Below are 24509 nucleotides of genomic sequence, written 5' to 3'. Positions count from 1 at the left end.
GCTGCCTCAAACTTGGCTCCTTCCATAGAGATGCCCGCCCCCAACAGACACCACCCCAGACAGATGCCCTCCACAAGGCCCCCTACCAGGGCCTTGCTGGGGGCGCTGAACCCCACCCCACAAGCTGGCTTTGGTGTACACCATGTTGCTCCAGGTTCAGCACCCCTTCGGAGAGAGGCTGCTCCTGCCAGCAGCCCCAAGAAAAGTGTAGTATATAGATTTTTTTCTGTTTGGTACCTTTCTGACCAAAAAAAAAAAAGCCAGGCATGGGTCACCATTCTAATGTGATAAAGAGTCTTACTAACCTACTAACCTTTGAAAATGTCCTGGGCTGATGTTAACCCCAATCCTGTGGAAGTTGGATGCATTAGGGCCGGTGTATTGTGCTACTTGATGATATTTTTCTTCAGGTAACATTTTCTTTGTTTATATAGTTCTCTTCTCTCTCCTCACTGCTACCCCACTCCCCTCATCCTCAGGAACCTGGAATGTGTCCTTATGAAAGAGGTCTGTCTTCTGTCTGGTTTACTGCAGGTGTGTTACCTCACCCTAACTAAGCTCATGTGTCCCAGGCTCTGCCTCCTCCTTCGTGTTCATGTGAGAACTCCTGTGCGCATCCCCACTGGGGAATCCCCTGGTTTAGACATCCACCCTTTACTAATTGACTTCTCAAGACTTCCATCTCAAGGATATGCTAATCTTGTCATCCGGGACTCAGTGATGCCAGAATTCTGTATTTCTAAGATTCTGTAACTCAGATTGCACCATGCTAGAATTCTGTGATGCTAAGACTCTGCGACTATGGATTCTATGCATCCAGAATTTTATGATTTTTGTGTTTCATGAATTTGTCATTGACATGGTGACAACAGTCTGGATTCACTTGGCCTGGATTTCTGTGTTTGTTCTCCAGAGGATGCAAGTCTCAGCTCTAGGCTCTTTTCTCTGAATTCGCTGAAGGCAGAGGAAGAAGATGGCTGGATAGGTGAAGGGTAGCACTGCTACCTCCCCTGGGGCTGCCCGGGGCGGGATATGCCCAGGGCAGCCCAGTCTTAGGCCCATGCATTCAGTCCACCTGCCTCCCCCAAGCCCCTTATTTAGGCTCCAGTATCTGAGGGTAGCAGGAAAAGCAGCCTCCTTTACCGCCCTCCCACCCAGCTTCCTTTCCTCCCTGGACTGCCTGCGGGTCCAGGAAAAGAAAGTTGACTGGGAGACTGGCCTGGCCAAATGGGCAGAGGGGGAGGGTTAAGCACAGGGCAGGGAGCCAGTGGAGGAGATATGGGAGATTCCCTAGGGAGCCCTGCAGCTTTCCCTGAAGGTGAGGAAGGAACAGAGGCCGGAAGTGGGGGTGGGGGTGAGGGCACTGGTAAGGGTGGGGTGACCGGTATTGCATTGTGGGGCTGGAGCTGGGCTTCCGGCCATTGATCCATTGGTGACAAGGGACCTCCAGCCTGGCGCCCTAGAGGCTGTCTGGTCAGCCCCTACCCACTGGCTTTGTGTTCCTGTGCCTAAGTCAGACTCCCAGGAAAACACGGAGGGCAGGAGTTGGGGGTGGGGAAACTGATCCTCCAGAGCTCCTTTCCGGAAGGGCCCACTGAGGCCAAGAAAGGGGGCAGGACTTTCTAAGGATCACACCGGGGTCTGGGGCAAAACAATGACTGAAACTCTGGGCTCCTGACTTCAGCCCAGAGCTATTTTCCACATACTCCAAAGGGCCCCAGTGTTATAAAATGCTCCCGCGATGAGACCATTTGGCCATACTCCATGCTAGAGAATGGGCCCACCTCCAGGCCACCTCCCAGGTGTGGTCTGGACCACTCCTCCAGTCCTTCGGGTTAGCTGAAGCTGCCAAACCCGATTTTCCAGCAGTTGCCCTGGCTGGGTAGAGCAGGAAGCCCTCCTCCAGGCACGAGCCCCTCAGGCTGCGGTCCTCCCCTCTCCCACCTCCTGACCTCATCCCTGCTTCTTCTACACCAGTGCCACCACCACTTCCTCCTCCACCTGCCTGCCATCTCGCCTGGGCTGCTCCCTGGGCATTGAGGAATGTGGTCCAGCACTACCCCTCTCTGGTCCTCAGTTTTCTCATCTATAGATGGGAAACACTGGACTGCTTCCTGGGGATCGACTGTGGGGAAGCTCCAAAGAAAAGAGAGACACAAATAGTGGTGGGCCACCACTTGGATGGTGGGCTGGTGCAGAGCTGGGAGCAGAGAGTGGGGTGTGAGAAGGAAGCAGTACTCTGTGGGATTCTGGAGGTGTGGTTGTTGGGGTGCGAGGTGCAAGGTAAAGGGAGTGCCCCTCTGGTTCCCTCAGGTCACCTCTGTGAGAGACAGAGACCATCATCCCAGACTAAATCCCCTCGTTACCAATTTTCAGAGCCCTCGCTGCGGTCCAGTGCGGTGCCTGTGTGCTCTGTTTCATGTCTGTCTCCCACCGAGCCATAACTCCAGCCAGGAAGAACGCCCACTGTCATGCTCACTGCTCTGTCCCCAGAACTTGGCATCCTCCCTGGCACACAGCAGGCACTACTGACCAAGACACAGTTTCAGATTGAAAAGCAGAAGGAGAGGCGCCCTAGGTGCTGGAGATCAGCCAGGTCAGCTCACCTAACCCAGGCCCCTTCTCTGGGCTGCCAGACTGCCCAAGCCTCCTCCTCTGGCCTGGGAGCCCGGTGTTCTCAGCTTCCAGGGAGCTAGGGCTGGGGTGAGAGGGAATGAACTGTATTCGGTCATCCAGGGGGTCACCTAGACTGGGATGGTGGTTGCCCACTGGCTGCGGCTGCCTCTGGGAGCCTGAAGGGGGAGGAGAGATGGGAACCTGGGAGGGGGAGGGGCAGTGAAGCAGCCATCATTGCAGAGGGAGCTAAAAATAGCCAGAAGAGCTGATGTCATCGGGTTCCCACAGCTCAGCACCCCGCTCACTCACACACACACACACACAAATGCACACACACTCTCACAGACCCAGATACACACAGACACAAGTGTGGGCATGCATGCATGCATGCGCTTGCACACAAACACACACAGACACTCATATAGGGGAGGGAGTCTTTTCTGGGTCCCAGGGCCGCAGGGGCAGGGAAGTCTGGTGAGTGTGTTTGCATGTATGTGTGTGTGTACCTGGGTTTTCATGAGTGTGATTGCAAGTGTCTGTCTATATGCTTGTGTGCTGTGTCTAGGAGCATGCATGTTTGTGTGTGTGTGTCCTCATTTGTAGGCATGTGTATGTGTTGTTACATGTGTCATGTGGAGAGGTTTATATGCATTTGCGTCAGTGCATATATCTGTTTATAGGCATGTACTTGTATGCATGTGTGAATCTGTTGCATTGTGTATCTGTGAGTCCAGTTGTATTTACATGTCTGCATGTGTTCCTGTCATGTGTCTTTATATGTGTGGGCCCCCCTGTGGGCCTTGGGCACTAGCCTAGCTAGCTTCCAGCTCTGACTGGGGTTCAGCACCTTCCCCCTAAACCCTGAGAAGCCTCATCCTCCGCCAGTGCTGTCTGGGCATGATGTGTCAGTGAATTCTCTGCCCCCCTCCTCCTCTCAGGGTCCCAGTCTCTGGCAAGCCTTGGAGTGGATGAAAGCAGACAGAATTCATTTTCTCCTCACAGGCTTCCCAGGGGCCCAGGCCAAAGGTCTCAGTGTTCACTCCCACCCCCAACACTCAAGGAAGGGAGCCCTGGAACTGGAGCCAGACCTCAGGACATTGGGACACACACTAACTTGTGCATAAAGTGACACCTTAGAGACACAGTCCCTCACAATGTTTCCTGCCACTGAGACACAACTCCATGGAGACACACCTCACGTAAACCCAGTTACACCCGATGACACATGGGCGCACATGCGGAAATCCAAGTGGAAAATCCCCAGGCCTGAGAGCTTAGCACCCTCCCACTTTCTGGCCTCTAACTCAGTCTCACCCCACCCCCAAACACCCCAGCTAAGCTGTTAGTCCTGGAAAATACCAACCTCAGAGAATGGCTGGGGGGCTGAAGATGGTACACCCCCGTCAGAAGCTGACGCTCTCCTCCTTCCGGCCTCCCGCACCCGCCTCCTGACCTTCATTCATTCCTCTTCGTGGAGATGATGCCTCTCTCTCCGACCCACTCATACGCTCACAAACACACCTTGACACACACAGCTGGCAACATTGGCACATTCTTTGCAAAGGTACGTTCAGCCACATGTCTGCTTAGATCCCCATTCTCTTGGTCTCACAAACACTGACCATAACAGGCACACAGAGCCACATACACCTCTCACTCAGGCACTCGTGGTTTACACTGGAGCAGTGAAATCTGTCTTTCATGCTATCCTTTTCTGATCTGTGCCTCTACCTCCCTCTCCAAGGATCTGGCTTCTTATACCTTCCAAGATGTTTCCGGAGATCCTTTTCCCTGTGCAGATGGGAGTGCAAGGCAGGAACTTCCCCTACCTCGTAGGGCAGATCAAAAGCTGAGGCCAAAGACGGTGTGTGTTGCTGACCTTGTTCTGTCCTTCCACTGTCTTACTGTGAGGGCTGCTGCTGTCGCTGAAGCCTATCCCTGGGAGCATTCAGTCCCAACCCTGCCCTCATACCCTACATAGTCAGCTGGAAACACCTTGGAGTGGAGTAAAGCAGTTGGAGCAGAAAGGATTGTTATTTGTCTGCTGTTTACCACCCGTGGCCCTTAGGAGATGCAGGTCCGGAGCCAGCCAAGCTTCTGGACTAGTTTCTGGGCATTTCTAGAGGATCAGAAAGCTGCCAGGTTGACAAAGGTGTCTGAGTACTGAGGAGAGGAAGGAGAGGGAAGAGTGTGAGGAAAGCAGAAGTTCTGGAAGCTCCACTGCTCTTAGATTCTCCCGTTTCCCCAGGCCCTCCACTTCCAGCCAATACATCCTCCGTTAAGGCTCTCAGCCTTTGGGATGCCTGCCATCAAGACCCCACCATACCTTTGGGGTGATAATTCACAGAAGGTGTGTCCCCTACAGTGCCTGCACAAGGCTAATGTGGGGAAAACTTGAGTGGCCCTGTTTTTCCCACCCCCCACCCTGGCTCAGGGCCCTCGGCTAACCTTGCGGTGGAAGGATCCACACCCTGGTGGTGGCAGTGTGGGTGTCGTTGATATCCGTGGCCATGGTGGCAAGATTGGTGGCTGCAGTGGTGGCAGCTGGGCCTTGGGATTTCTGCCGGTACCTTCTGTGACTACACTTGAACATCCTGGGAAACCGGAGCCGAGGCCAGCCTATACCTGGCCTCCGGTAGGGGGAAATTAAGCCCCGGGGCCAGGCTTCCCTGATGGCACAGTGGTTGGGAGTCCGCCTGCCAATGCAGGGGACACGGGTTCAAGCCCTGGTCGGGGAGGATCCCACATGCCACGGAGCAGCTGGGCCCGTGCGCCACAACTACTGAAGCCCGCGTGCCTAGAGCCTGTGAGCCACAACTACTGAGCCCACGTGCCACAGCTGCTGGAGCCCGCGCGCCTAGAGCCCAAGGTCCGCAGCAGGAGAAGCCACCGCAGTGAGAGGCCTGTGCACCGCAACGGGGAGTGGCCCCTGCTCGCCACAACTAGAGAAAGCGCACGTGCAGCAACAAAGACCCAACGCAGCCAAAAATAAATAATAAATAAATAACAAGCCCCGGGGCCGAGGGGCACAGACAAGCTGAGAAGGCCCCATGGGCGCAGGGAACTTCTGTCACGTGCCTGATGGTGCTACTGGCCAGCGCAGCTGAGGCCTCTATGACATACAGAGTCTGTGTAAGAGTGATGCTCTTTATTACAGGTCCTGATCCCCAGCCCCTCCCTTAGGGGTCAGGCTCCCTCACAGTTCTCTCCATGGGTCCAGCCGAAGAGCCAGAAAACCTCAGCTTGGCCCCTTGGAAAAAGGAACTCTGAGTAAAAAAATCACTCCCTCTTTTTCTCACTCATCCACGTTAACAACATTAACAATGTTTATTGAGTACTTACTATGTGCCAAACACAGTGCCAAGTCCTTTGCAAACATAATCTCATCTAATCCCACAACAGCCCTACAAGGAGATTCTGTCATTATTCCTATTTCATATACAGTCGATTCTTGTTATTCGTGGTAGTTAGCCCTAATAAAGTCACCACAAACACTGTATTAGCAAATATTGAGCCAATGCTCCCAGGAGAAATACAGGATTAGATTCATACTAACCTCTGGTCACAGCATTTTGTCAACTGAACAATAACCTAGTTTATTTGTGTTTCTGTTAAAGCCACTTCATTTAAAATATATTGATGTCAATAACATTGAACTCACGGCCAACAAATGGCCAACGTTTGCCTGAATGAAGTTTATCTAACACGTGTATTTTCTTCATAAGGCACATCACAGCCTTCTTGCACTGAGGAACACTAGAGAGCACTTCAGCACTACGCTGGAGGGAGTCTTTAATAGCAAAGTCACCAACAAAAAGCACAAAAATGCAAAAAACATGACAGACACTAAATAGGCCGCAAAAAGAACACTTGTTTACATTGTGAGAGCTGAAACAAGAAGGCAGAGCATCCCCTTGTTCAACCTCAGCTGAGAACAAGCATGGTAGACAACTCAAATTTTTTGCAGCTCTGCACATGTCCATGAATGACCACAAAAGTGCTGTGAGTATTGGTTTGCAGTTATAAATCATTTTTAGTGAGTGGGTAAATTCACTCAGTTAGGCTCACACAATTAGAGGCAGGCAGGGATTCAAATCTGGGATGGCCAAGGTCCAAAGCCCAGACGTTTAACTCCTGCTATTCTGCAAGCATTCATTCATTCAGAAATGTGCACTTAACCTTCTGTGCCTCTCTTTCCCCATATTTAAAAAGCAGACGAAAAGAGAATCTTGTATCATAAGATTGTTGTGAAAGGGGAAAAAAGACTTACTATATAAGTTATGCATTTAAAGCATGATACGTACAAATGTTAGTGTTAACAGCCTTCCTCTCTCTCCTGTCTCTTCAACTGCCTCCTCCCATTATAAAAACAAAACAAATTTAAAAATCTTCCATCCCACACCCCCTCTGGCTGTGACTCTCCTTATTCTGAACTTTTCACTCTGTGGTCATTCCCTTATGTCCCAGAATGGGAAGAAAAATCTCATTTTAAATCTCACTTGAAAACCCCATAACTATTCTGTTATACAGACCAGGAAACAGAGGCTTAAACCCAAGTCTAAGAAATGCCCCTAGGGTCACACAGCTAATAAGCAACAGAACCAGGAGTCGAGCACTTGGTCTGAGTGACTTAAAAGCCAGAACTTTCCGAGCACCTCGACATCAGGACCAGCAGCCCCGGAAGGACTGACGATGATGGGGATTACCGAGCTGTAGAACTTGGTGGGGAGGGGTCGGGGGAGGAAGGGGGGGCAGTGCTTTTGTGGGACCATGGTGTCCCCTGCTGGCAGGAATGGAAGGGGTGTATGCAGAGTGCTGAGAGAGGACTGAGGAGAGAAAAAGGGTGGGAAGGGAGAAGAGTGAGGAGGAAAGACTCAGGGAGGAGAAAGATGGGTTGAAGGTTTGTTTTTTTTAAAAACATTTTTATTGGAGTATAATTGCTTTACAATGGTGTGGGGTTGAAGTTTGTGGAGAGAAAAAGACTAGAAGATTAGGAGTCGTTTGCCACTCAGAGGAGGGGGCAGAAAACTCCAAGCCTTGGCCGTTTCCTTGAAAGCACGTGTGGGCATGCCTGCGTGAGAGAGAGAGAGAGAGTGTGTGTGTGTGTGTGTGTGTGTGTGTGTGTGTGCGAGAGAGTGTTTCAGTACGTACCTCAGATGTTGCTCTATTGATTGTTGCTGGGAGTCAGTCCACACAGTTCAGAGTGTGTGTGTGCGTGTGTGAGTGTGCATTTGAGAGCACTAGGAGGTGTTTGTGTGTGTGTGTGTGTGTGAATATACAGCTTGGGCAGATACGCGTGCCTCGAGCATGCAGGGTGTGTACGACAGTATCAGCAGGTGCGGGGTAGGAAGCGCCTGTGCACTGCTGTGGTGGAGGGCACACAGTTCTGGGGGGCCACTTGCCCCACCCCCAGACCTCTCTCTTCTTCAGGTCAGGAGGGGCGTTGCCCGTGGCTGGCGTTGACAGGAGGAGCCCCGAGGAGGCTGGGGCTGTGAGGACGGAGCGCCAGGCAGCAGACAGCAGGGGCAGGAGGAGCCAGACTGGCTGTGGGTGGGGTAGATGGGCAGGCAGAAGGAGGCCTTTAAAGCACCTGCCCTGCCCACAGGTGAGCAGTGTTGTGTGAGAGCCAAGCTCCGTCTCCCCGCCTGCCCACTCAGTGGCAGTTCCCCGGAGCTGCAGTCCCCTCTGGAGCCTCAGCAGATCCCTCTTTCAGAACTCACTACCAAGAACCCTGAACAGGTGATGGCATAGGATAGAGACTATCCCGCGAAGTGAAATCAATCTGGAAACAGGTTTGGGGAGCTGGAAGGGCCATGGGGAGGGTCTTGGAAGAGTCTAGGATTGGTTCAGGGGGAGTGGAAAGCCCAGGATACACAGGTGCCAGGGAAGGGCATGGAGTGACCCTGTAGCATGGGAGTCAGGCTTCGGGTGCCAGTGGAGGAACCTGGGATGTTAGGATTTCAGAGTGCCAGGTGTTGGTAGAGGGCCTGGGCAGTACAGAGGGATAGGGGCATCAGGATGGGAATTGGGAAAAGTCCTGAGGTGTCAGAGTCCAGATGCAGGAGAAGCTTGGTGATTATATGAGTCCAGGATGCTGGAGTCGGTATGTCAGCCCAGGTTGGGGGTGGGGGCAGGGAGCGAGGTCCTAACACACACATCTGCCTCCCAGGAGCCACCATGCAGTGCTTCAGCTTCATTAAGACCATGATGATCCTCTTCAATATGCTCATCTTTGTAAGTGTGGGGGTTATGGGCTCCTTGGGGTTCCCTATAGGAGTGGGTCTTAACCTGAGCAGAGCCCGAACTGGGGAAGAGGAGATTGCTATGCCCAGACTCTTCCTGCAAGTTGAGGAGGTGCAGAAGTCTCCCCAAATGCTGAGTCCTGGTCCCAGTAGCAGCCCGGCTGCCACACAGTTGGGGTGGAGAAGGTTAGGGGCATCCTCTCCTTTCCAGGAAGCTTCAGCTCAGGCAGGCTTACAGCAGGGCAGGGTAGGCTAACAGGCTGGGGCCCCAGTGAGGGGAAGGGGTTTGCCCAAGGTCACCTAGTGTGGAAGGAAATTCAGTGGCCTCTGTACGATGGGGAACCAAAAGCACAGAAGGCCCAGAGACATCAGAGCAAAGTGTCAGCTGCAAGCGGCCCTTATTCATTCAACCAACACACTGCATAAGACTCTGTGCTGAGTGCTGGGGTGACAGGTGAGCAAGCCCTTTCTCTGCCCTTGGGGATCTCAGGTCCAGCAGGCCAGATAGGCAGACAGTTTTGACATAGTATACATGGTCTTAGCACAGGGGCCCATAGGAGGGGCTTGAACCCTGCTTGGTCAGAGAAGACTTCTAAGAGGAAATAGCTGAGGCTAGGAATTTGCACTGAGTGAGGGGGTTGGTAAAGCATGCAGAAAGGCCCAAAGGCAATGAAATCAGATATTGTTCAGAAACCCAGGAACAGATTATATAGGGCATGTTTGAGGAAGCTGAGCAATGAGGCATGAACCCTAGAGATGGGGAGAAATGGACAAAGTGGACAAAGGACAAAGCCCTTGGATGGTGGCTGAGGGATGGAAGAAGGGGCAAGGGAGACATCATCTTGGAGATGATGACCACGTCTCTGGCAAGAACAACCTAGGGGATATCTCACAGGCAGCTGTGTACCCAGTGGGGTTGCAGCTCACGATATTTGAAAGTCATGTGCCCATAGGTGGTCGTTGAAGCCATGGGAGGGGTGAGAGCACTCAGGGAGAGTGAACTCCAGGAAACTCAGCTTACAAGGGATAAACAGACAAATGGCCACCAGGAAGCAAATGAAGAAAAAGCAGCAGGAAGCAAACCAGGAGAGCGAGGTATCAGGGAGGTCAAGGAGGATATGCCCATGACTAAGCACAGGATGTCACCAGAGACCTTGGAGCCACATGAGAGTGGGTTAGAGTGAGTAAATGGGGAGGAAATGGAGACATGAAGTATAGATGAATTTGGAGGAATTGGGCTGGGGGTGAGTAAACTGACTCCGATGTGGTCTGTGCCTTGGGCTTCCTCTGGTTTCAGGAAACGACTTTATCCATGTATCTGAAAAAGGCAACAGGACTGCAGGGATTTGGAGAGCAGGGGCTCTGGCCCGAGGGGGTTAAAGGCAAATCTGGTTTGGTTTCTGCCTCTGTTGCCCTTGCCTTGCCAGACTGGGCAGGGCAGGCCTCAAACTCCTTGAAATTTGACCCTGTAGGCTAAAAGCCCAGCTTTCTGTCCTTGGGCAAACATGCCTGGGATCCACCCACAATCTGCCACCTCACTCCTGGTTTCCATAGCCGGAAAGCGGGGACTGGACACCTAGGCAGTGTCAGGCTGATTTATCCACTGAAGCTCTGGATCAGCAAGGCTTTGCTCTAAGAGCTGTGGGAACTGGGCAGTGCCCTCCTCCCCAGTCTAGGCTTCAGGATTCCCTCTGAGCTGGGGGTTGAGCCAGAGAGCCTCTAAGAGCTCTGGCTGTACTCCCTCTCTGGTGCCTCAGTTTCCACTTGGGTGGCAAGGAGAGGTCTAGGCTGGTTCTGGAGGGGAGCCAAATGGGGCCTTGGGGTGGGTATCCCTTCTCACCACCGCCCTCTCCAATGTTGGTAGCAGGTGTAAACCTCAGCCATGACTCTGTTGCTATGGTGACTGTGGAGACTGCTCAAGGCTCCCACCCCCCTGTTTCCACCTATCAGAGGCCATAGTTGTTCCAGGCACCTGGAGGGGGGAATGGAGGGGGGGGCGGGGGGGCGGAAGCTGCTGGGGGGGGATGTTCACCTGCTTTTTTTCACCCCTAGCTATGTGGCATGACCCTGACAGCAGTGAGGGAAAGCCTTGCCCCTCCCCCCACCCTTCAGCTATTTCTGGAATCCCTGATCCCATTTATATCTGCCTAGGTGTTCAGCCTGGTGCTGGCTATGGATGTTCCAGCTCCCGCCTTTCTGGCTCTAAAGGATGTTTTCCTCCCTACAGGATGAGTTTTTAGACTCCATAGTCAATAAAGGGGGAAGTTTCTCATCTCCCATCTCCCTAACTCAATTGTGTGGTAGGGAGCTGCTTGATGGCACCGTTTCAAGGTCTGCCTCTCTGTCTCCAGCTGTGTGGTGTGGCCCTGTTGGCAGTGGGCATCTGGGTGTCAGTCGACGGATCATCCTTCATGAAGATCTTCGGGCCACTATCATCCACTGCCATGCAGTTTGTCAACGTGGGCTACTTCCTCATCGCAGCTGGCGCTGTGCTCTTCGCTCTTGGTTTCCTGGGCTGCTATGGTGCCCAGACTGAGAACAAGTGTGCCCTCATGATGGTGTGTCAAACCCAGCTCCACAGGCCCGTAACCAAGGCCCAGGGTCCCTCACCCTTGACACCAGGCCCTGGGGATCCCCAAGCCCTGCTCTGGACTCCAGGGGCCTCAGCCAGTGGGGCCCCTGACTTGTTTTCATGTGGGGGTGGGTTAGGGCAAGGAATGCATGAGGGACTGTCTCTCCCTAAAACTCAAGATCCCTGTTCTCCACTCAGTTCTTCTTCATCCTCCTCGTCATCTTCATTGCTGAGGTTGCAGCTGCTGTGGTTGCCTTGGTGTACACCACAACGGTGAGGAGCGGGGATGGGGCAAGGGGGGGACAACTGGGCAAAGCACTGCGAATGGCCACCCTCCCTACCAGGCCCTAAACACTGACCTTCCCCACCCAGGCTGAGAACTTCCTGACGTTGATGGTAGTGTCCACCATCAAGAAAGAGTACGGTTCCCAAAAAGACTACACCCAAGTGTGGAACTCCACCATGGAAGGGGTAAGGTGGGCTGGGGGAGATTTTGGGGTGAGGAGAAATAAGCAAGGCCCCACTGACCACCTCTTCTCCTCATCTTCAGCTCAAGTGCTGTGGCTTCAACAACTACACAGATTTTGAGGACTCTCCCTATGTAAAAGAGAACAACGTCTTCCCCCAATACTGTTGCTTTGACCATGACAATGGCACATTAGTGGAACCCTGCACTAGTGACGAGGCCCAGAACCAGAAAGTAGAGGTATAGGTTGGCCTGGGAGGTTGGGCTGCTTTAATGGCCTCGGAGTGCTGAATGTGCATGGGGGCAGCTGCTGACTACAGATGCTCTCTCCCCTCCAAGGGTTGCTTCAATCAGCTTCTGTATGACATCAAAACCAATGCAGTTACCGTGGGTGGTGTGGCAGCTGGTATTGCGGGCTTGGAGGTAAGGAGGGGAGGAGGTTGGGGCAGGATATCCCCATGGGCTCAGGGCTGTTTGACCCATGTCTGAGGCCTTTCTGGAAGAGACAGACTTCTAACAAAGCTTCATGTCGAATGTCTGGTGGGCAGGGGACTAGAGCTTAAGGACCCTGATCATGTTTCTTCTTCTCTGCCTGTTCCTTTCTCACCAGCTGGCTGCCATGATTGTGTCCATGTATCTGTACTGCAATCTGAAATAAGTCGGCTTCTGCCTCCGCCACTGCTGCTGCTGTATAGGAACTGGGAAGAGGCACCCCGACACTGCCAAGAGGCAGTGATCAGCGTGGGGACAGGATCTAACAGTGTCACTTGGGCCGGAGTGGGCCTGGGGCCAAATAGGCACCACCCCCTTCAACCTGTGCCAGACTTGTCCTTCCACTGGTGGGGTTGGGGTCCACCTATTTCAGAGCCTCTAAGGTAGCCAATCCTCTTGCCCATTCCTCCAGTCTGTTTCTTAAACCCTTGATACCCTCTCAGGCCAGGGGGTGGGGTGCTCTTGGTGATCCCAGTACTCCACAGGGGGATTAAAGGCACTGCACCGATAGCATGAGCATATGCAAAATCAGCAGTCACCAGGCAGATGTGTAGAAAGCACTTCAGAACTCAAAAACCCATTAAAATGTTTCCATTTGCACTCTTTTTGTGTATCCTTCAGGAGAGGGACCCATCATGCCTAAACTGGCCTCAAATTCCTGTGGGGCTATTGACTCAGAAGGCTCCTAGAAATGTAGCAGAATGGAAGTAGCACGGAGGTGGGTGGCTATTTCTCACCTTCATTTGGATGCCAGGCCTGGGAGGGAGCCTAACAAGGATGGCCAAGAGGACACTGAGGGAGGAAGCAGGGGCCGGGCCAGTCTGCAGTCCTATAATGTGGGAGGACTTTGGCCTGAAACTGCCGTCTCCTGGGTAGGAGCACTGGGCTGGAAAGCTATGAAAATAAAAAGCTTGTGCCCAAGTGGGGGCAGGGAGACCAGAAATACTGCCAGGGCGATGGAAGAGGGTCATTCCTTAGGCTCTGGGAAGCCCTCCAGAAGTCCCCATCAGGGGACCCAAGCTGCCTACCCTTCTCATGCAGGCACAGCCCCCGACCTGTCCCTGCTTTGGGGATTTCAGAAAGAATTTCATTTACTCTCGGTCTTGGTTGCCCAGTGCTCTACAGATTTGATCTCTTATTTAGTCTTAACCACCCCCATGTTCCAGAAACTGGGCCTAGAAAGGCCAAGTGACTTGTTCCAGGCCCACAACCTCCCATGAAGAGCTGAGCCTGGATTTGGGTCCATGACATCTGACTCCAGAGCCGGGTGGGATCCTGGCTGACATGGGAACATGATTTACTTTTAGGCCAGAATGTCCCAGACATAGATCTGATTGCTGCTGCAGGAGATATAGCACTAAGGTGGGAGGCTGTGGCCAGAGGATATGGTGTCTACTACCAAGCAAAGCCCAGCCTGGCAAACCAGTCCTCCTTGCTTGCCTCTGAGCCCTGGATTCCTCTTCCCAGGTTTTACTAGGGCAACCCAGAACCATCACCCCTCGTGAATCCAAAAAGGAACTGCGACCTAGCCAGTGCAACGCAGTGCCTGAGAGCTGGTCTGTGAGGCCCAGATCAGCAGCCTGCTGGGGGGATGGGCAGGTAGAGCACTTAGCCCCCCTCCCACCTTCACCACCTTTCTATGCCTCTCACACTACCCCACCCCCAGGTGCCTATATAGAGGCTACAAGGGATTTGTCTGCCCTGGGTGGGCCTCCTCCACTTCATTATGAGCTAATTGTTCCTCAACCTGACTGTTGTGGCACCTCAAGCGCTATCTCTACCTCCAGCAAACACTGAAGCCACACACCACCCGTGCCATCGCCGAGCAGGGCTCCAGGCACCGCTTGGAGAGGTAGGGGCAGAGAGCTGGTGACAGGGCAGAGTTCCAGCCAGCTCCTGCCTCCCTGGCCAAGGCTCTATTTAAGGAGCTCATGAGGCTCATTTTGCAAGGGCTCTGCAGGCAGACCCCTTCTCCAAGTGTCCTACACTTACTCTCTTGAACCTAAGTCCTTCACAGATTCCTTAAATGTCATGCCCTCTGCTTTGGGCTATCTCAACCACTTCCTCTGGACAATCTCATCCATTTTCTGGTGCTAGCATGACTAACTTAGTATCTTCCTGACTTCTTTGGATCACTGGTTGGGTGATCTGATGAAAATGATGGCTTTTCTCCAGAAAAATGCCCAGATATGGAATGTGCATACAAAGTACCCTAAGGGCCATAGACATCCTTGTTCCTGTGTCTCCACCTGCAGCCCAGTCCTCACTTCCTGATGATGCCCATTCAGCTCTGTCTCATCCACTTCCTTCCCACCTCCACTATACTCACCTGCTCTCTATCACCCTCTCATCCCCAGGTATCCCTTTTTGCTCTCTCTTGCTCCATTTTTGGGGACAGGTGCCCTGGCTCAGACACAAGCTAGGCAGGAAACAGCCTGATGGTTAATTAAACAGTGGGAATGGGGTATAGGGTGGCCGCTCTGAGCTCAGCCCCAAGTAGGGTGGGGCAAAGGTCAGACTCTGTTGTTCTACGGTAAAAATCTTGGAGTTTGAGACTTGGGAGTCCCCTGCTGGCCAAATGGCCCCAAATGGAAGATAAACCTGTGGAGGACAGTAAAGAAAACTCATCATCCATCATGACCATCCTCTCTCCCACTCATCTCTCTTTCTCTGTCTCTCTCTGTCTCTGTGTGTGTGTGTGTCTCTCTCTCTCTCTCTCACACACACACACACACACACACAGAGTCACAAGACAATCCCCAGAGCTTTTCTCCTTTTTTAATCAATGACCACCTCATCCAGCTTTGGAAATCTGGACAAAGAGGAGGCTGAGAAGAGGCCTGGTTCAGGGTCTGAGGGTCTCTGAGTGAGTCTGCATCAGCAGGTGGGCCCCTGCTGGGCCTGTCCATGGGTTGGGCACAGCAGTTTCCTGAGTAAGAGCCTGCCCCACCCTCAGGGCAGCACCCCAGTCCAAAAAAAAAAATCAAGGCCCTCCAGGCTTCTGCCTGTTTCCAAGGCCCTCAGGACAGTCAATAAATAGGTTAGATTCTGAGCCAGGCCTGGGAGGAGGGAGTATACAAAGGGCAGGATCAGCTGCCCAGGGATCCCAAAGATTCCCAGGTACTATCCTGCCCTCTCCCGACAAGGAAGTAAATAAATAGACCTCCAACTCAGGAACAGGGATGTTGGAGCAGGGGAACCCTCCCCTGGGAGTTAGTAATTAAGTCTCATGTTAAAAACAAACCAGCCCCAGCCCCTGAGAGTGTCTACAAAATCCTACAGGATTGGGTGAAGGGCTAGCCTGCCTGGGGGTACACAGTACCCAGCCCTGCAGGGTCCTGGAGGAGGTCTCATGTCTGTTCTGCAGCTCCTGGGGCTCCCTCCTCCTTTGGGGGTGGCTCCAAGAAAATTGGGGTGATTGATGGTGGCTTCTTCATTCTGGGAAGATAACAGGAAAACGAATAGGGAGGAGGTCATTAGCTACGTCCCCTAACCCCACTAGTCTTCCATTTCCAAGGACAGAATAGAGTCACTCACGAGTAGGGGGAGGCTGGGACCCCCACCACCAGGAAGTGGTTCCTCTTCCGAAACAATCTCCACAGGCCCCGGTGGTTGCCACGTACATCCAGGTCCCAGATATGGAGGCACTGGTGGGGGTGGGGTGGGGCAAAGGCAAGAGTCGGAGGGCTGTGGGGTGGGCCCTTAGCCTCCCTCTCCTCAGCAGCCTCCTCAGTTTGCAAGAGGTAGCATCCTCAAGAATATGGATTTGTAAAGGGGCTTAGAAGAGAGGCTCTGAGAGTATGAAGAGAAGGTTCTGAGGTGGAAGATTCCAGAAAGGCTCCCTGTATCTTGGGGAGGGGTATTGCTGGGGTAGGTGTGGTATTGAGGCACCTTGGCAAGCTGGGTCCAGGTGGTGAAGTCATCATCCTTCTCCATTCGGATAAAGGCCACATAGGTGTGGCCCTCTGTGTCTGGCAGGAAAGAGTCTTCACAAGGGTTTTTGCTGTGGTCCAGAACCTCAGCTTCACTGTAGCAGGGAGTGGGGGAGAAAGGCCAAGACAGGGCCCACCTCATGAGTGTGTCACACAAGCAGTGTGCTTTTAATGCTCTACTGCTGCCATCTTGGAATTCTTAACATTTGTTGTTTTTTGGCGTTTTTTGGCCGCGGCACATGAGATCTTAGTTCCCCAACCAGGGATCAAACCCGTGCCCCCTGCATTGGAAGTGTGGAGTCTTAACCACTGGACCGCCAGGGAAGTCCCACTTAATAATGTTTGAACAAGGGACGCTGGTTTTCATTTTGCAGTGGGCCGCACAAATTATGGGGCCAAGACTCCCAGTATTTGACTTCTCCTTACCCCCTGCCTCATACCCCACACTGCCCTAGGCCATACCTGAGCAGCCTGTGAACTTCCACTTCATACGCTTCTTTCTTCAGACTAAAGGAGAGGGAGAAATGGGTCAGGGGAGGGAGTAGCCCCTCAAGGGATGACATGGAGATTGGGGGGCAGCAGGGCTGGGGTAAACACACAGACCGCAGGGCTAGTAGGGTCTGTCAGGCACTGGTTATCAAGGCCCCTAAATATCCTCCCCTTGGCTGTCCCCAGCCCCCACCTGTCCACGTTCCTCAGCTGGACACCTGGAACCGTGTTGAACTTGTGCTTCTTGAAGTAGGCCTCCTGGAATGGATGTGAAGGTGAAAATCAGGGCATTACACTGTCTGGCCCACACCTGCCCGCTGACCCACCACATATCCACGAGGCCCACAAATGAAGTCCTGGACCTATAAAGGTCCCTCTGATTTCCTCCCGTCTTCCCCATCCTCTTGGCAGCAGGCTTGGCAGACTCTTCTTAGCTTTAATCTGGCTCCACCATTACCAGAGAGCTCATGCTCATACTGGCATCTCATGCTACTGACCCCTGAGCTAGTCCTTGTCCCCAGTGGCTCTCCCTGGGCCTGCTGTTCTAGGGCCACAGAAGCCAGGAACGGCCCCTGCAAAGGGACAGGCTTGACTGGGAGGGAGAAAACTGCTATGACTAAGGTACTAAGGGTGAGGGACATGAGGTCACTCCCCGTCCCTCTCGGAGATGAGTGGGGGTCTTGTAGTAATCAGCCTCTGAAGGCCCTTCTGGCTTCTAGGAGGTTCCAAGCTGGAAACTCTCCATTCTTTAAACTGGGTTGTCTCAAGGCCTCCCTGGCTATAACTGCGGAGTGGCCCTTTGGACACAGCGATGAAGGGGTGGGGACCTGGGGCCCTCTCTGTTCACTTCAGGCTGAGGCTTAGGCCTCAGCACTTGCAAGGACAGGAGAGGGCAGAGTTTGCTGGGCTGGACGAGTGCGTGGCAGCAGAAATATCCTCCCCACACCCACAGTCTAGTGCTAAGAATAGTAATGATAAAAATAATACCAGCTAATCCTTATATAATGTTTACAGTCCAAAGCATATTATACATATTAACTCATTTAAACCTCATAACTTCACAACCCTATGAGATAGGAGTATTTTTATCCTCATTTCACAAATAAAGAAACTGAGGCAAAAGAAGGTAAGTAATTTCCCTAAGGCTACATGGCTAGTGAGTGGCAGAGCTGGGGTTGCTCGAGTCCATGTTCTTGCCCCATCTACCACACTGTGCCCTATGCCCCAACACCCCTGCCTTCCACTCACATGGAAGTAGCCATTCATGTTGAGGCCAACGATGCCAAAGTGGTAGGATCGGGAAATGTCAGGGATGATGCACTCTCGGCCTCGGCGTTGTTCCGGCATCCGCATCCACATATCCCAGTCCCAGAGCTGGGGGCGTGGAAGACTCTGAGAGTTATGAGGTTTCGAGCTGGTAGGGGACTTCAGTCCACTCACCCTACCCTGCCAGGGTACCTTTTCCGGTGTGGGCCACTTGGGCTCAAGCTCCTCCTTGTACAAGGACTTCCTGAGCACCCATCCCAGCCCAGGCATGGTCTCCACACGGTACAGCAGTGCTGGGTCCTCAGCCGTGTGTTCATACCCCTGGGGACAGGGGGCCGTAATGGGAGGTATTAGCTCGGGGCCTCTACCGACTCCACAGCTCATCCTAGGCCACTCAGCCTACCTGGTCATTCCAGGCAGAGATACAGTACAGGCTGTCGTCCTCCTCCAGCAGGTGGATGGATTGGCTCAGGAAACTGAGAGGCAGGGTCCAGGGGTTCAGGGAGGGGCAAGGACAAACCCAGTCACACAGTGATGCTGGAAGAGCTGGAGATGGGACTCAGGAGTCATGCCTCCTTCCCTCAAAGTCCCACTGTCTCCATTCATCCTTTCTACTCTCTACTCCAGCCCCAACCCCTGCCAGCCTACCTTTGCTCAGGCATTTTCCCCACCTTGGAGCTTGCTTCCTCCGGAAACCTTTCCAAGACCCCTCATTGTCTTCCTCCCTGGAGACCCAGTCAAGCAAAGAGGCCCTACGCAGCTTGGAGCTGCGTGGAGGGACACTTCCCTCACCTGAAAAAATCCACAGCGATGTCCAGGTCCTCTTCCAGAACCACAGCAAACTTGGCTTCCTGTAGTGGGTGGGGGACAACATGATCCCAAGGGCGACTTTCTCATCCCCTGTCTCTTCCACCTCCATCCCACTTCTCAGGCAGCACTACCCCCATTTGCCACATCAGGAGGATGAGACCCAGAGAGAGGAAGAGCTTGCTATATAATAAGACCAGACTAATGCCCATGTTTCCCCTCTCTAGGTCCAAGAGTTTTGTCTTTACTACTCACCGGAAACAGGTTGAAAGTGGCAGTGAGGCTGGCCTTGTAGTGCTGGGTGGGGAGTAGGAATAGGGCACATGAGCTTTGGGGTGGACAGTGGGGCCAGGTGTCCACCCCTTCCATCCTTGCCTAGGCGGTACCTGAGACACACGGGCGTTCTTGATGCTGATGGGAGTGTGCTGGATGCCCCTCAGACCAAACAGCGCCACCACATCCATCGGCTCCTAAGGGGCATGGCCGCTGGTCATCTTGTGAGCCACCCACCCCCTGCCCACCTCTGCAGGCTCTGACACGCCAAGCCCTGCACATTTCACGGCCCTTGCCCAGGCTGTCTCCCTTGCCAGTCCTCTGTGATCATTGCTACTCAGCACCAGCAACCCTGCACTCTGCTCCGCCCAAAGCCCCCAAGCCCCACTCACCTCATAGTAGCCGTCGATGAAAACTGTTATCATCTGGGGAGACACCCCCTGGGCTGAGAGTAGAGAGCGCAGCATCCTGGGGAGCCCAGGGTTGGATTAGGCCTCTTTGTCCCCCCAAATCAGGACTCCCCTGTGCTTACAGATGGGCCCAGATTCCCCATGTTCACCCCCAAAGGTGAATGGACCTAGAATCTGTTGCTGTTCCGCCCACCTCAAGAGTTCCCCCTGCAGGTACATGAGCCTCGGGTTCCCACCACTGAGCACCTCCTGTTCAGAGATGGATGCAGCCCCCTCCCAGGCTCACCGGTACAGGTAATTGGGCCGGTTCCCCGCAATGACAGCTACAGGCACATTGAAGACCTTGTTGTCTGGGAGCTGAGGGAGAAATAGTGTTCAGCTCTTGCCTCACTCTCTTCAAACTGGGATCCCCACATGGGGAAGAGTCTTGAGGGAGAGGGAGACTCAAGGGAAAAGGCAGAGGGTCTTCCCTGTCCTGGCCCCTCCACACACTCAGTCCAACTCCAACTCTAGGCCTTTGCTCACATGGCCTGCTCCTTCCCCACAACCAAGACGCCCCGTCTTTCAGAGCTCAGTATAAATCCTCAGCTCCTGGTTCCCTCCCAGGCTGGGGTAGGCAAAGTCCAACCTGGACCTTTCCTGGGGCCCCTTGCCAAGCTGGGAAGGAGTCCGGGCCTCGCTGCCCAAGGTCCCACTCACTGGGTCAGGGCTGAACTCGATGGGTGTGGGGTCCTTGCAGCTGCACACACTCCCATAGCCCTCGACTTTGCTGCAGAAGCGGTGGCGGCGACGGTTCAGCTCTGTGTCTGCCCAGTGGCACTCTGCTTCTGAGGGAGGGATGAGGTCAACAGGATGAGGGCATGAGGTCAGTGTGGTCTGGAGAACACCAGGCACCCAGTCAAGAATAGAGCCCTGTAAAGAGAACCCAAATGCCTATCCCCAGCCCAGGCACTGCCCTGGAGCCCAGCGCCTGCTAACCCCACCTTCAGCTGAGCTCAGCGGCACATCTGTCTTCAGTAGGACTGGATCGCCCCAGGAGGAGAGGGCAGGTGACTTAGAATGTTTCTCCCCGAGGACAGGACCTGGCAGGGGGCAGAAATGAGGGGCAATGGGGGCCCAGGCTGCAGTTCTGGAGCTTCTTCCCATCTCCCTGCCGACTTTCATCCAGCCTACCACCACCGACTCCTATCTGCCCCCCAGCCCATCCCATCTCCTGCAGTTCTGCTCCTCCCAGCCCCTTAATACTACAGGGTGGATGGCCTATGGTGCTGGCACCTCCTTTTCGTCCCACGAAGGCCCAGGTGTCCCTCCAGCCCAGGGCAGGGCCGGCCTGGCTGCCTAGGCTCCTCAGCAGAGCCTTGGCTGTGTCCTTGAGGTGGAAGGAGCCCTCATCCTGGGAGACCAGAAAAGGTGGTCAGCCTGACTGGCACAGCTCCAGCAGACCTAGCCTCAGGGAACACTAACTACATGTCAAGCACCATGTAAAACCTTTTACTTAAATTAGCTCATTAAACTATCACAACAACCCTTTGTGGTTACTATCATTTCACAGATAACTAAAGGCTTAGACAGATCCTGAGAATCACCCAAGGTCACTAGGCTAATTAGTCCTTAACATGATCCCACACAGTCTGCACCTCTGTCCCCTGCTACCTCCCTGCCCTCTTCCCACCACCCTTCTCCTCCCCTCCCTTATTCTGCTCCAGCTCCACTGGCAGCCCGGCTGTTCCTCAAGCACACCAAGCACCTTCCCAATTCAGGGCCTTTGCACTTGCCATTCTTTCTATCTAGAGTGCTCTTCCTCCAGATATTCACATGGCTCACTCACATCCTCCAGCTTTCTGTGCACAGGTCATGTCCTTACAGAGGCCTCCCCTTTCTAAAATGCACCCCCCATCACCCTGTCTCCCTTGCTTAATTTTCTTCTTCATACAAGTCATCTTTTCCTGACATTGTAGATTTATTTGGCTGCTTTTTGTTGATCTTGCCCTATTGGTGTAAACTCCATAATGGTAGGGACTCTGTCTTGCTTTCCATTGACAAGGATAGGATTGGAACCTGGTCACCTTCCTCCAGAGGCTCTTGCCACTATGCCATATTAGGGGCACAGAACCCAGGGCCATGAGCAGGGCTGGAGCTAGGGGTGTTGGGAACAGGGCCAAGGCATAGTCACTGACCTTGACGGTGCAGATGAGCACTCGGCCAGGTGCCACCATGTTGAGGAACAGCACCATGGCCTCATCCTCATGAGGCGAGTACGTGTCAAACACCCGCTTTGCCATCACATGGCCCTGGCAGGAGACACACCTCTCATGAGTTAGTGTCACCAGCAAGGAGGGCTCAGCTTTGGCCCTCTAGGTCCCCTACCCCTAGAACCTCACCGTGGCCTGGTTGAGGACGATGACATGGATGCCCCGGCCCTGCTCCCGGGCCTCATCCTCCAGCACCTACAGGGTAGCAGAGACAAGGTCAAACTCTTCACTCTGGCATTTGAGGTCTGTCTTATGGGCACTTAAATAAAACAGCTGCATGAAACAAAACCTCCCCTCCTTCCTCTGCTTCTGTTCACACAGTTCTCTTCCAACCCAGCCTGAAGGCCATCTCTTCCAGGAAGCCTCCATAGCTCCCCCATCAAAAGAGATCCCATCTTTCTACAACACCCCGACCCCCTGCCAGCTTTCATGACTCTTAGAGCCCTTGACTGTCTCTGCCTCATGCTGGAGGTATCACCGTCTAACAGATGGAGCCCCTCAAAGTAGGGCCAGGGCTGACTACCTCCAGGTTCCCAGTGTCCAGGACAAGGACAAGGCCGAGGCCAAAGAAGGGACCAGGAAATAAATAAATAAATGGGACCACGAAATAAATAGATCACTGAATTAACTGCCTACTAATACTAATGATCACTTTTGATAATATCACACTACATATAATACATTTCACATACCTTACATTTAATCCTGACAAGCAGAAATCATTAGTCCCAGTCTACAGATGAGGAACTGAGGCCTCCAAAGTCACACAGCTAGAAACTGGCAGAGCTGCAGTTCCCACTCAGGCAGTGGACCCAGAGCCAGCGGACCACACCCTAAGTAGAATGGAGTGACCGTACACTAGACACCAGCCCACTCACCGTAGTGCCGTCCACTGCCACGTACACTTTGCTGCGGCTTGAGTATACCTCCACATCCAGGACCCGTCGGGGACCACTGCCTCTGCGCTGTGGGGACTCCAGTCGGCCCAGGGCCTCATCTGTGGGTGTGTGACAGGTCATGGAGGTAGTCCCTCCAGCAGTGTCTCACCCCTTGGGATCTGCCCACCATTTCAGCCACAGGATCCCAGGGGACACCCCCTCCACCACCAATCCCATCCTCAGTCTGGTCCTACCATAGTCTTTTTCTGGCTCCGGGTCTTCATTGGCCTCGCTGATTGCTCTCCGCGTGTCCAGGATCAACTTGATGTTGACAATGACGGTCACCAGTAGGAAAAGCACAGCTCCTGTCTGAGGGGAGGGGTGGGGACAACTAAAGAGGGGCACCCCCTCCAGATCACTGCAGGTCTTCCTGAAAGGAGGGCTCTGGCTGAAGCAATGACACAGGGAGAACCTGGGTTTTGCCTCTCTTCCCTCTGTCTGACCAGCTCTACTCCCTCAGACCTGGGTTCAGTTTCACGACCACCTCCTTCAGGGACCCTCCCCTGACCCTTCCCCCTTCATCAGGGCGCTCCCTACCCAGAACTCCTGTATTCTTCCATTTGAGCCTTGATTCCCTTGGTTCCTCCACAATTAGTTCCTAGAGATGGAGCCAGTCCCAGAGAACCATGCTGGGGATCAGAAGACCAGGGTCCTAGCCCTGACTGCCTGACAGATGTGGGCCCTGGGCAAAGCCTTCCTGATCCAACTTCAGGTTTGTCAGAAGCCTAGGAGGTTGTACTTGGGTTCTGATTCCAGAACTGTGGACCCAACCCACTACCTGGTAGGGACATGAGACAAAGAGGTTTCCCACCCTGCTTGCAGGGTGGGGGCAGCCAAGGTAGATCCCAGTGCCCATAGTCTAGGCTGCGGTAAAGCTGGGAGGGAGCCCCTGGGAGGTATGGGACACCTCTATACCTGACAGAATCTCCGCAGGGCCCGCTGGTTGGTCAGTTTATACTTCCAGGTAAGATACCAGCTCCGCTTTTTCCGAGCCCCAAAGGGCTTGATGAGGGGGCTGGGCTTCCAATCGTCCATGCCGGATTGGGGGGTCACCACTGTCCTGGCCAACCCATGCCTTCAGGAATCTGAGGAGACCAGAGGGTCACGTGGAGTAAGGTTTTCCTCCCAAAGTCTGATGCTTTCTTGGGGAGATGAGGGAGGACCCCCCAGTAACTCTTCCTTGCAGCATCCATGCTGTGTGACCTGGGAACAGTGGCTCAACTTCTCTGGAAAGGAAACCTTCAGAGGGGTCAGATCACCTGGAAACTCCCCTGGGGCTGGGGAAACTGACAGGACTGCCCATTGTCCCAAGGCTGGAGGCCAACTAATCGGCTCTCAAGGCTCATCAGTCCCTATAAGAACCAAGTCCCAGGCCTTCCTAGTCCTAGGGTGAGCGAAGGGCAGCGACCCCCCCCCCATTAGCCACCCCCTTCTGCCCTCGCCCCCTCCTATCTGGCCCTGCTCTTCTCCTCCCGGGCCTTGGGCCGCCCCAGCACTCGGGGACACGGCCCGGCCATGCCACCCCTCCCGGACCCCCGCCCAGAGACACTCACGGCTCAGGGGGCCCGGGCCCCGCTCGGGCCCCGCTCGGGCCCGCACTGCTCGGCCCGGCGCGCCGCGGCCTCCGCCTCCTCCATGCCGCTCGCGGCCCCGCCCCGGCCCGGGCGGCCCGCCTCCCCGCTTCCGCCGCCGCCGCCGCCGCCGCGGGGTGAGAGGGTGGCGGGCGGCGCTTAGGGCGGCGGCTGGTGTCTGCC

General features: G+C 54.0%; 2 protein-coding genes across 2 annotated transcripts; one reads left to right on the top strand and one right to left on the bottom strand.

The window, feature by feature from the left end:
* The first annotated feature begins 8216 nt into the window (after positions 1-8216).
* Positions 8217-12986, top strand: TSPAN1 (tetraspanin 1). The gene is made up of 8 exons (XM_082454763.1): positions 8217-8355; positions 8786-8850; positions 11210-11416; positions 11629-11703; positions 11803-11901; positions 11981-12136; positions 12236-12319; positions 12507-12986. Exons 2-8 carry the CDS (start codon positions 8794-8796, stop codon positions 12552-12554), a joined length of 726 nt encoding a protein of 241 aa, XP_082310889.1. The 5' UTR covers positions 8217-8355; positions 8786-8793; the 3' UTR covers positions 12555-12986.
* Positions 12987-15150: 2164 nt separating this feature from the next.
* On the bottom strand, positions 15151-24436 carry POMGNT1 (protein O-linked mannose N-acetylglucosaminyltransferase 1 (beta 1,2-)). Its single transcript, XM_082454489.1, has 22 exons — positions 24309-24436; positions 23671-23840; positions 22950-23064; positions 22696-22814; positions 21947-22012; positions 21743-21856; positions 20841-20958; positions 20549-20647; positions 20265-20392; positions 19852-19922; positions 19548-19623; positions 19269-19352; positions 19138-19179; positions 18868-18926; positions 18479-18551; positions 18268-18396; positions 18058-18183; positions 17003-17067; positions 16783-16827; positions 16280-16415; positions 15926-16035; positions 15151-15826 (listed from the first exon to the last, which is right to left on the bottom strand). Exons 2-22 carry the CDS (start codon positions 23788-23790, stop codon positions 15739-15741), a joined length of 1983 nt encoding a protein of 660 aa, XP_082310615.1. The 5' UTR covers positions 23791-23840; positions 24309-24436; the 3' UTR covers positions 15151-15738.
* Between the last annotated feature and the right edge of the window lie 73 nt (positions 24437-24509).

Source organism: Balaenoptera physalus (genome assembly GCF_965194825.1).
Source record: "Balaenoptera physalus genome assembly, chromosome: 1".
In the NCBI taxonomy this organism is placed as follows: Eukaryota; Metazoa; Chordata; class Mammalia; order Artiodactyla; family Balaenopteridae; genus Balaenoptera; species Balaenoptera physalus.
Note: the sequence above shows the minus strand (reverse complement) of the source record. Positions and strands in the feature narration are given on the sequence as shown.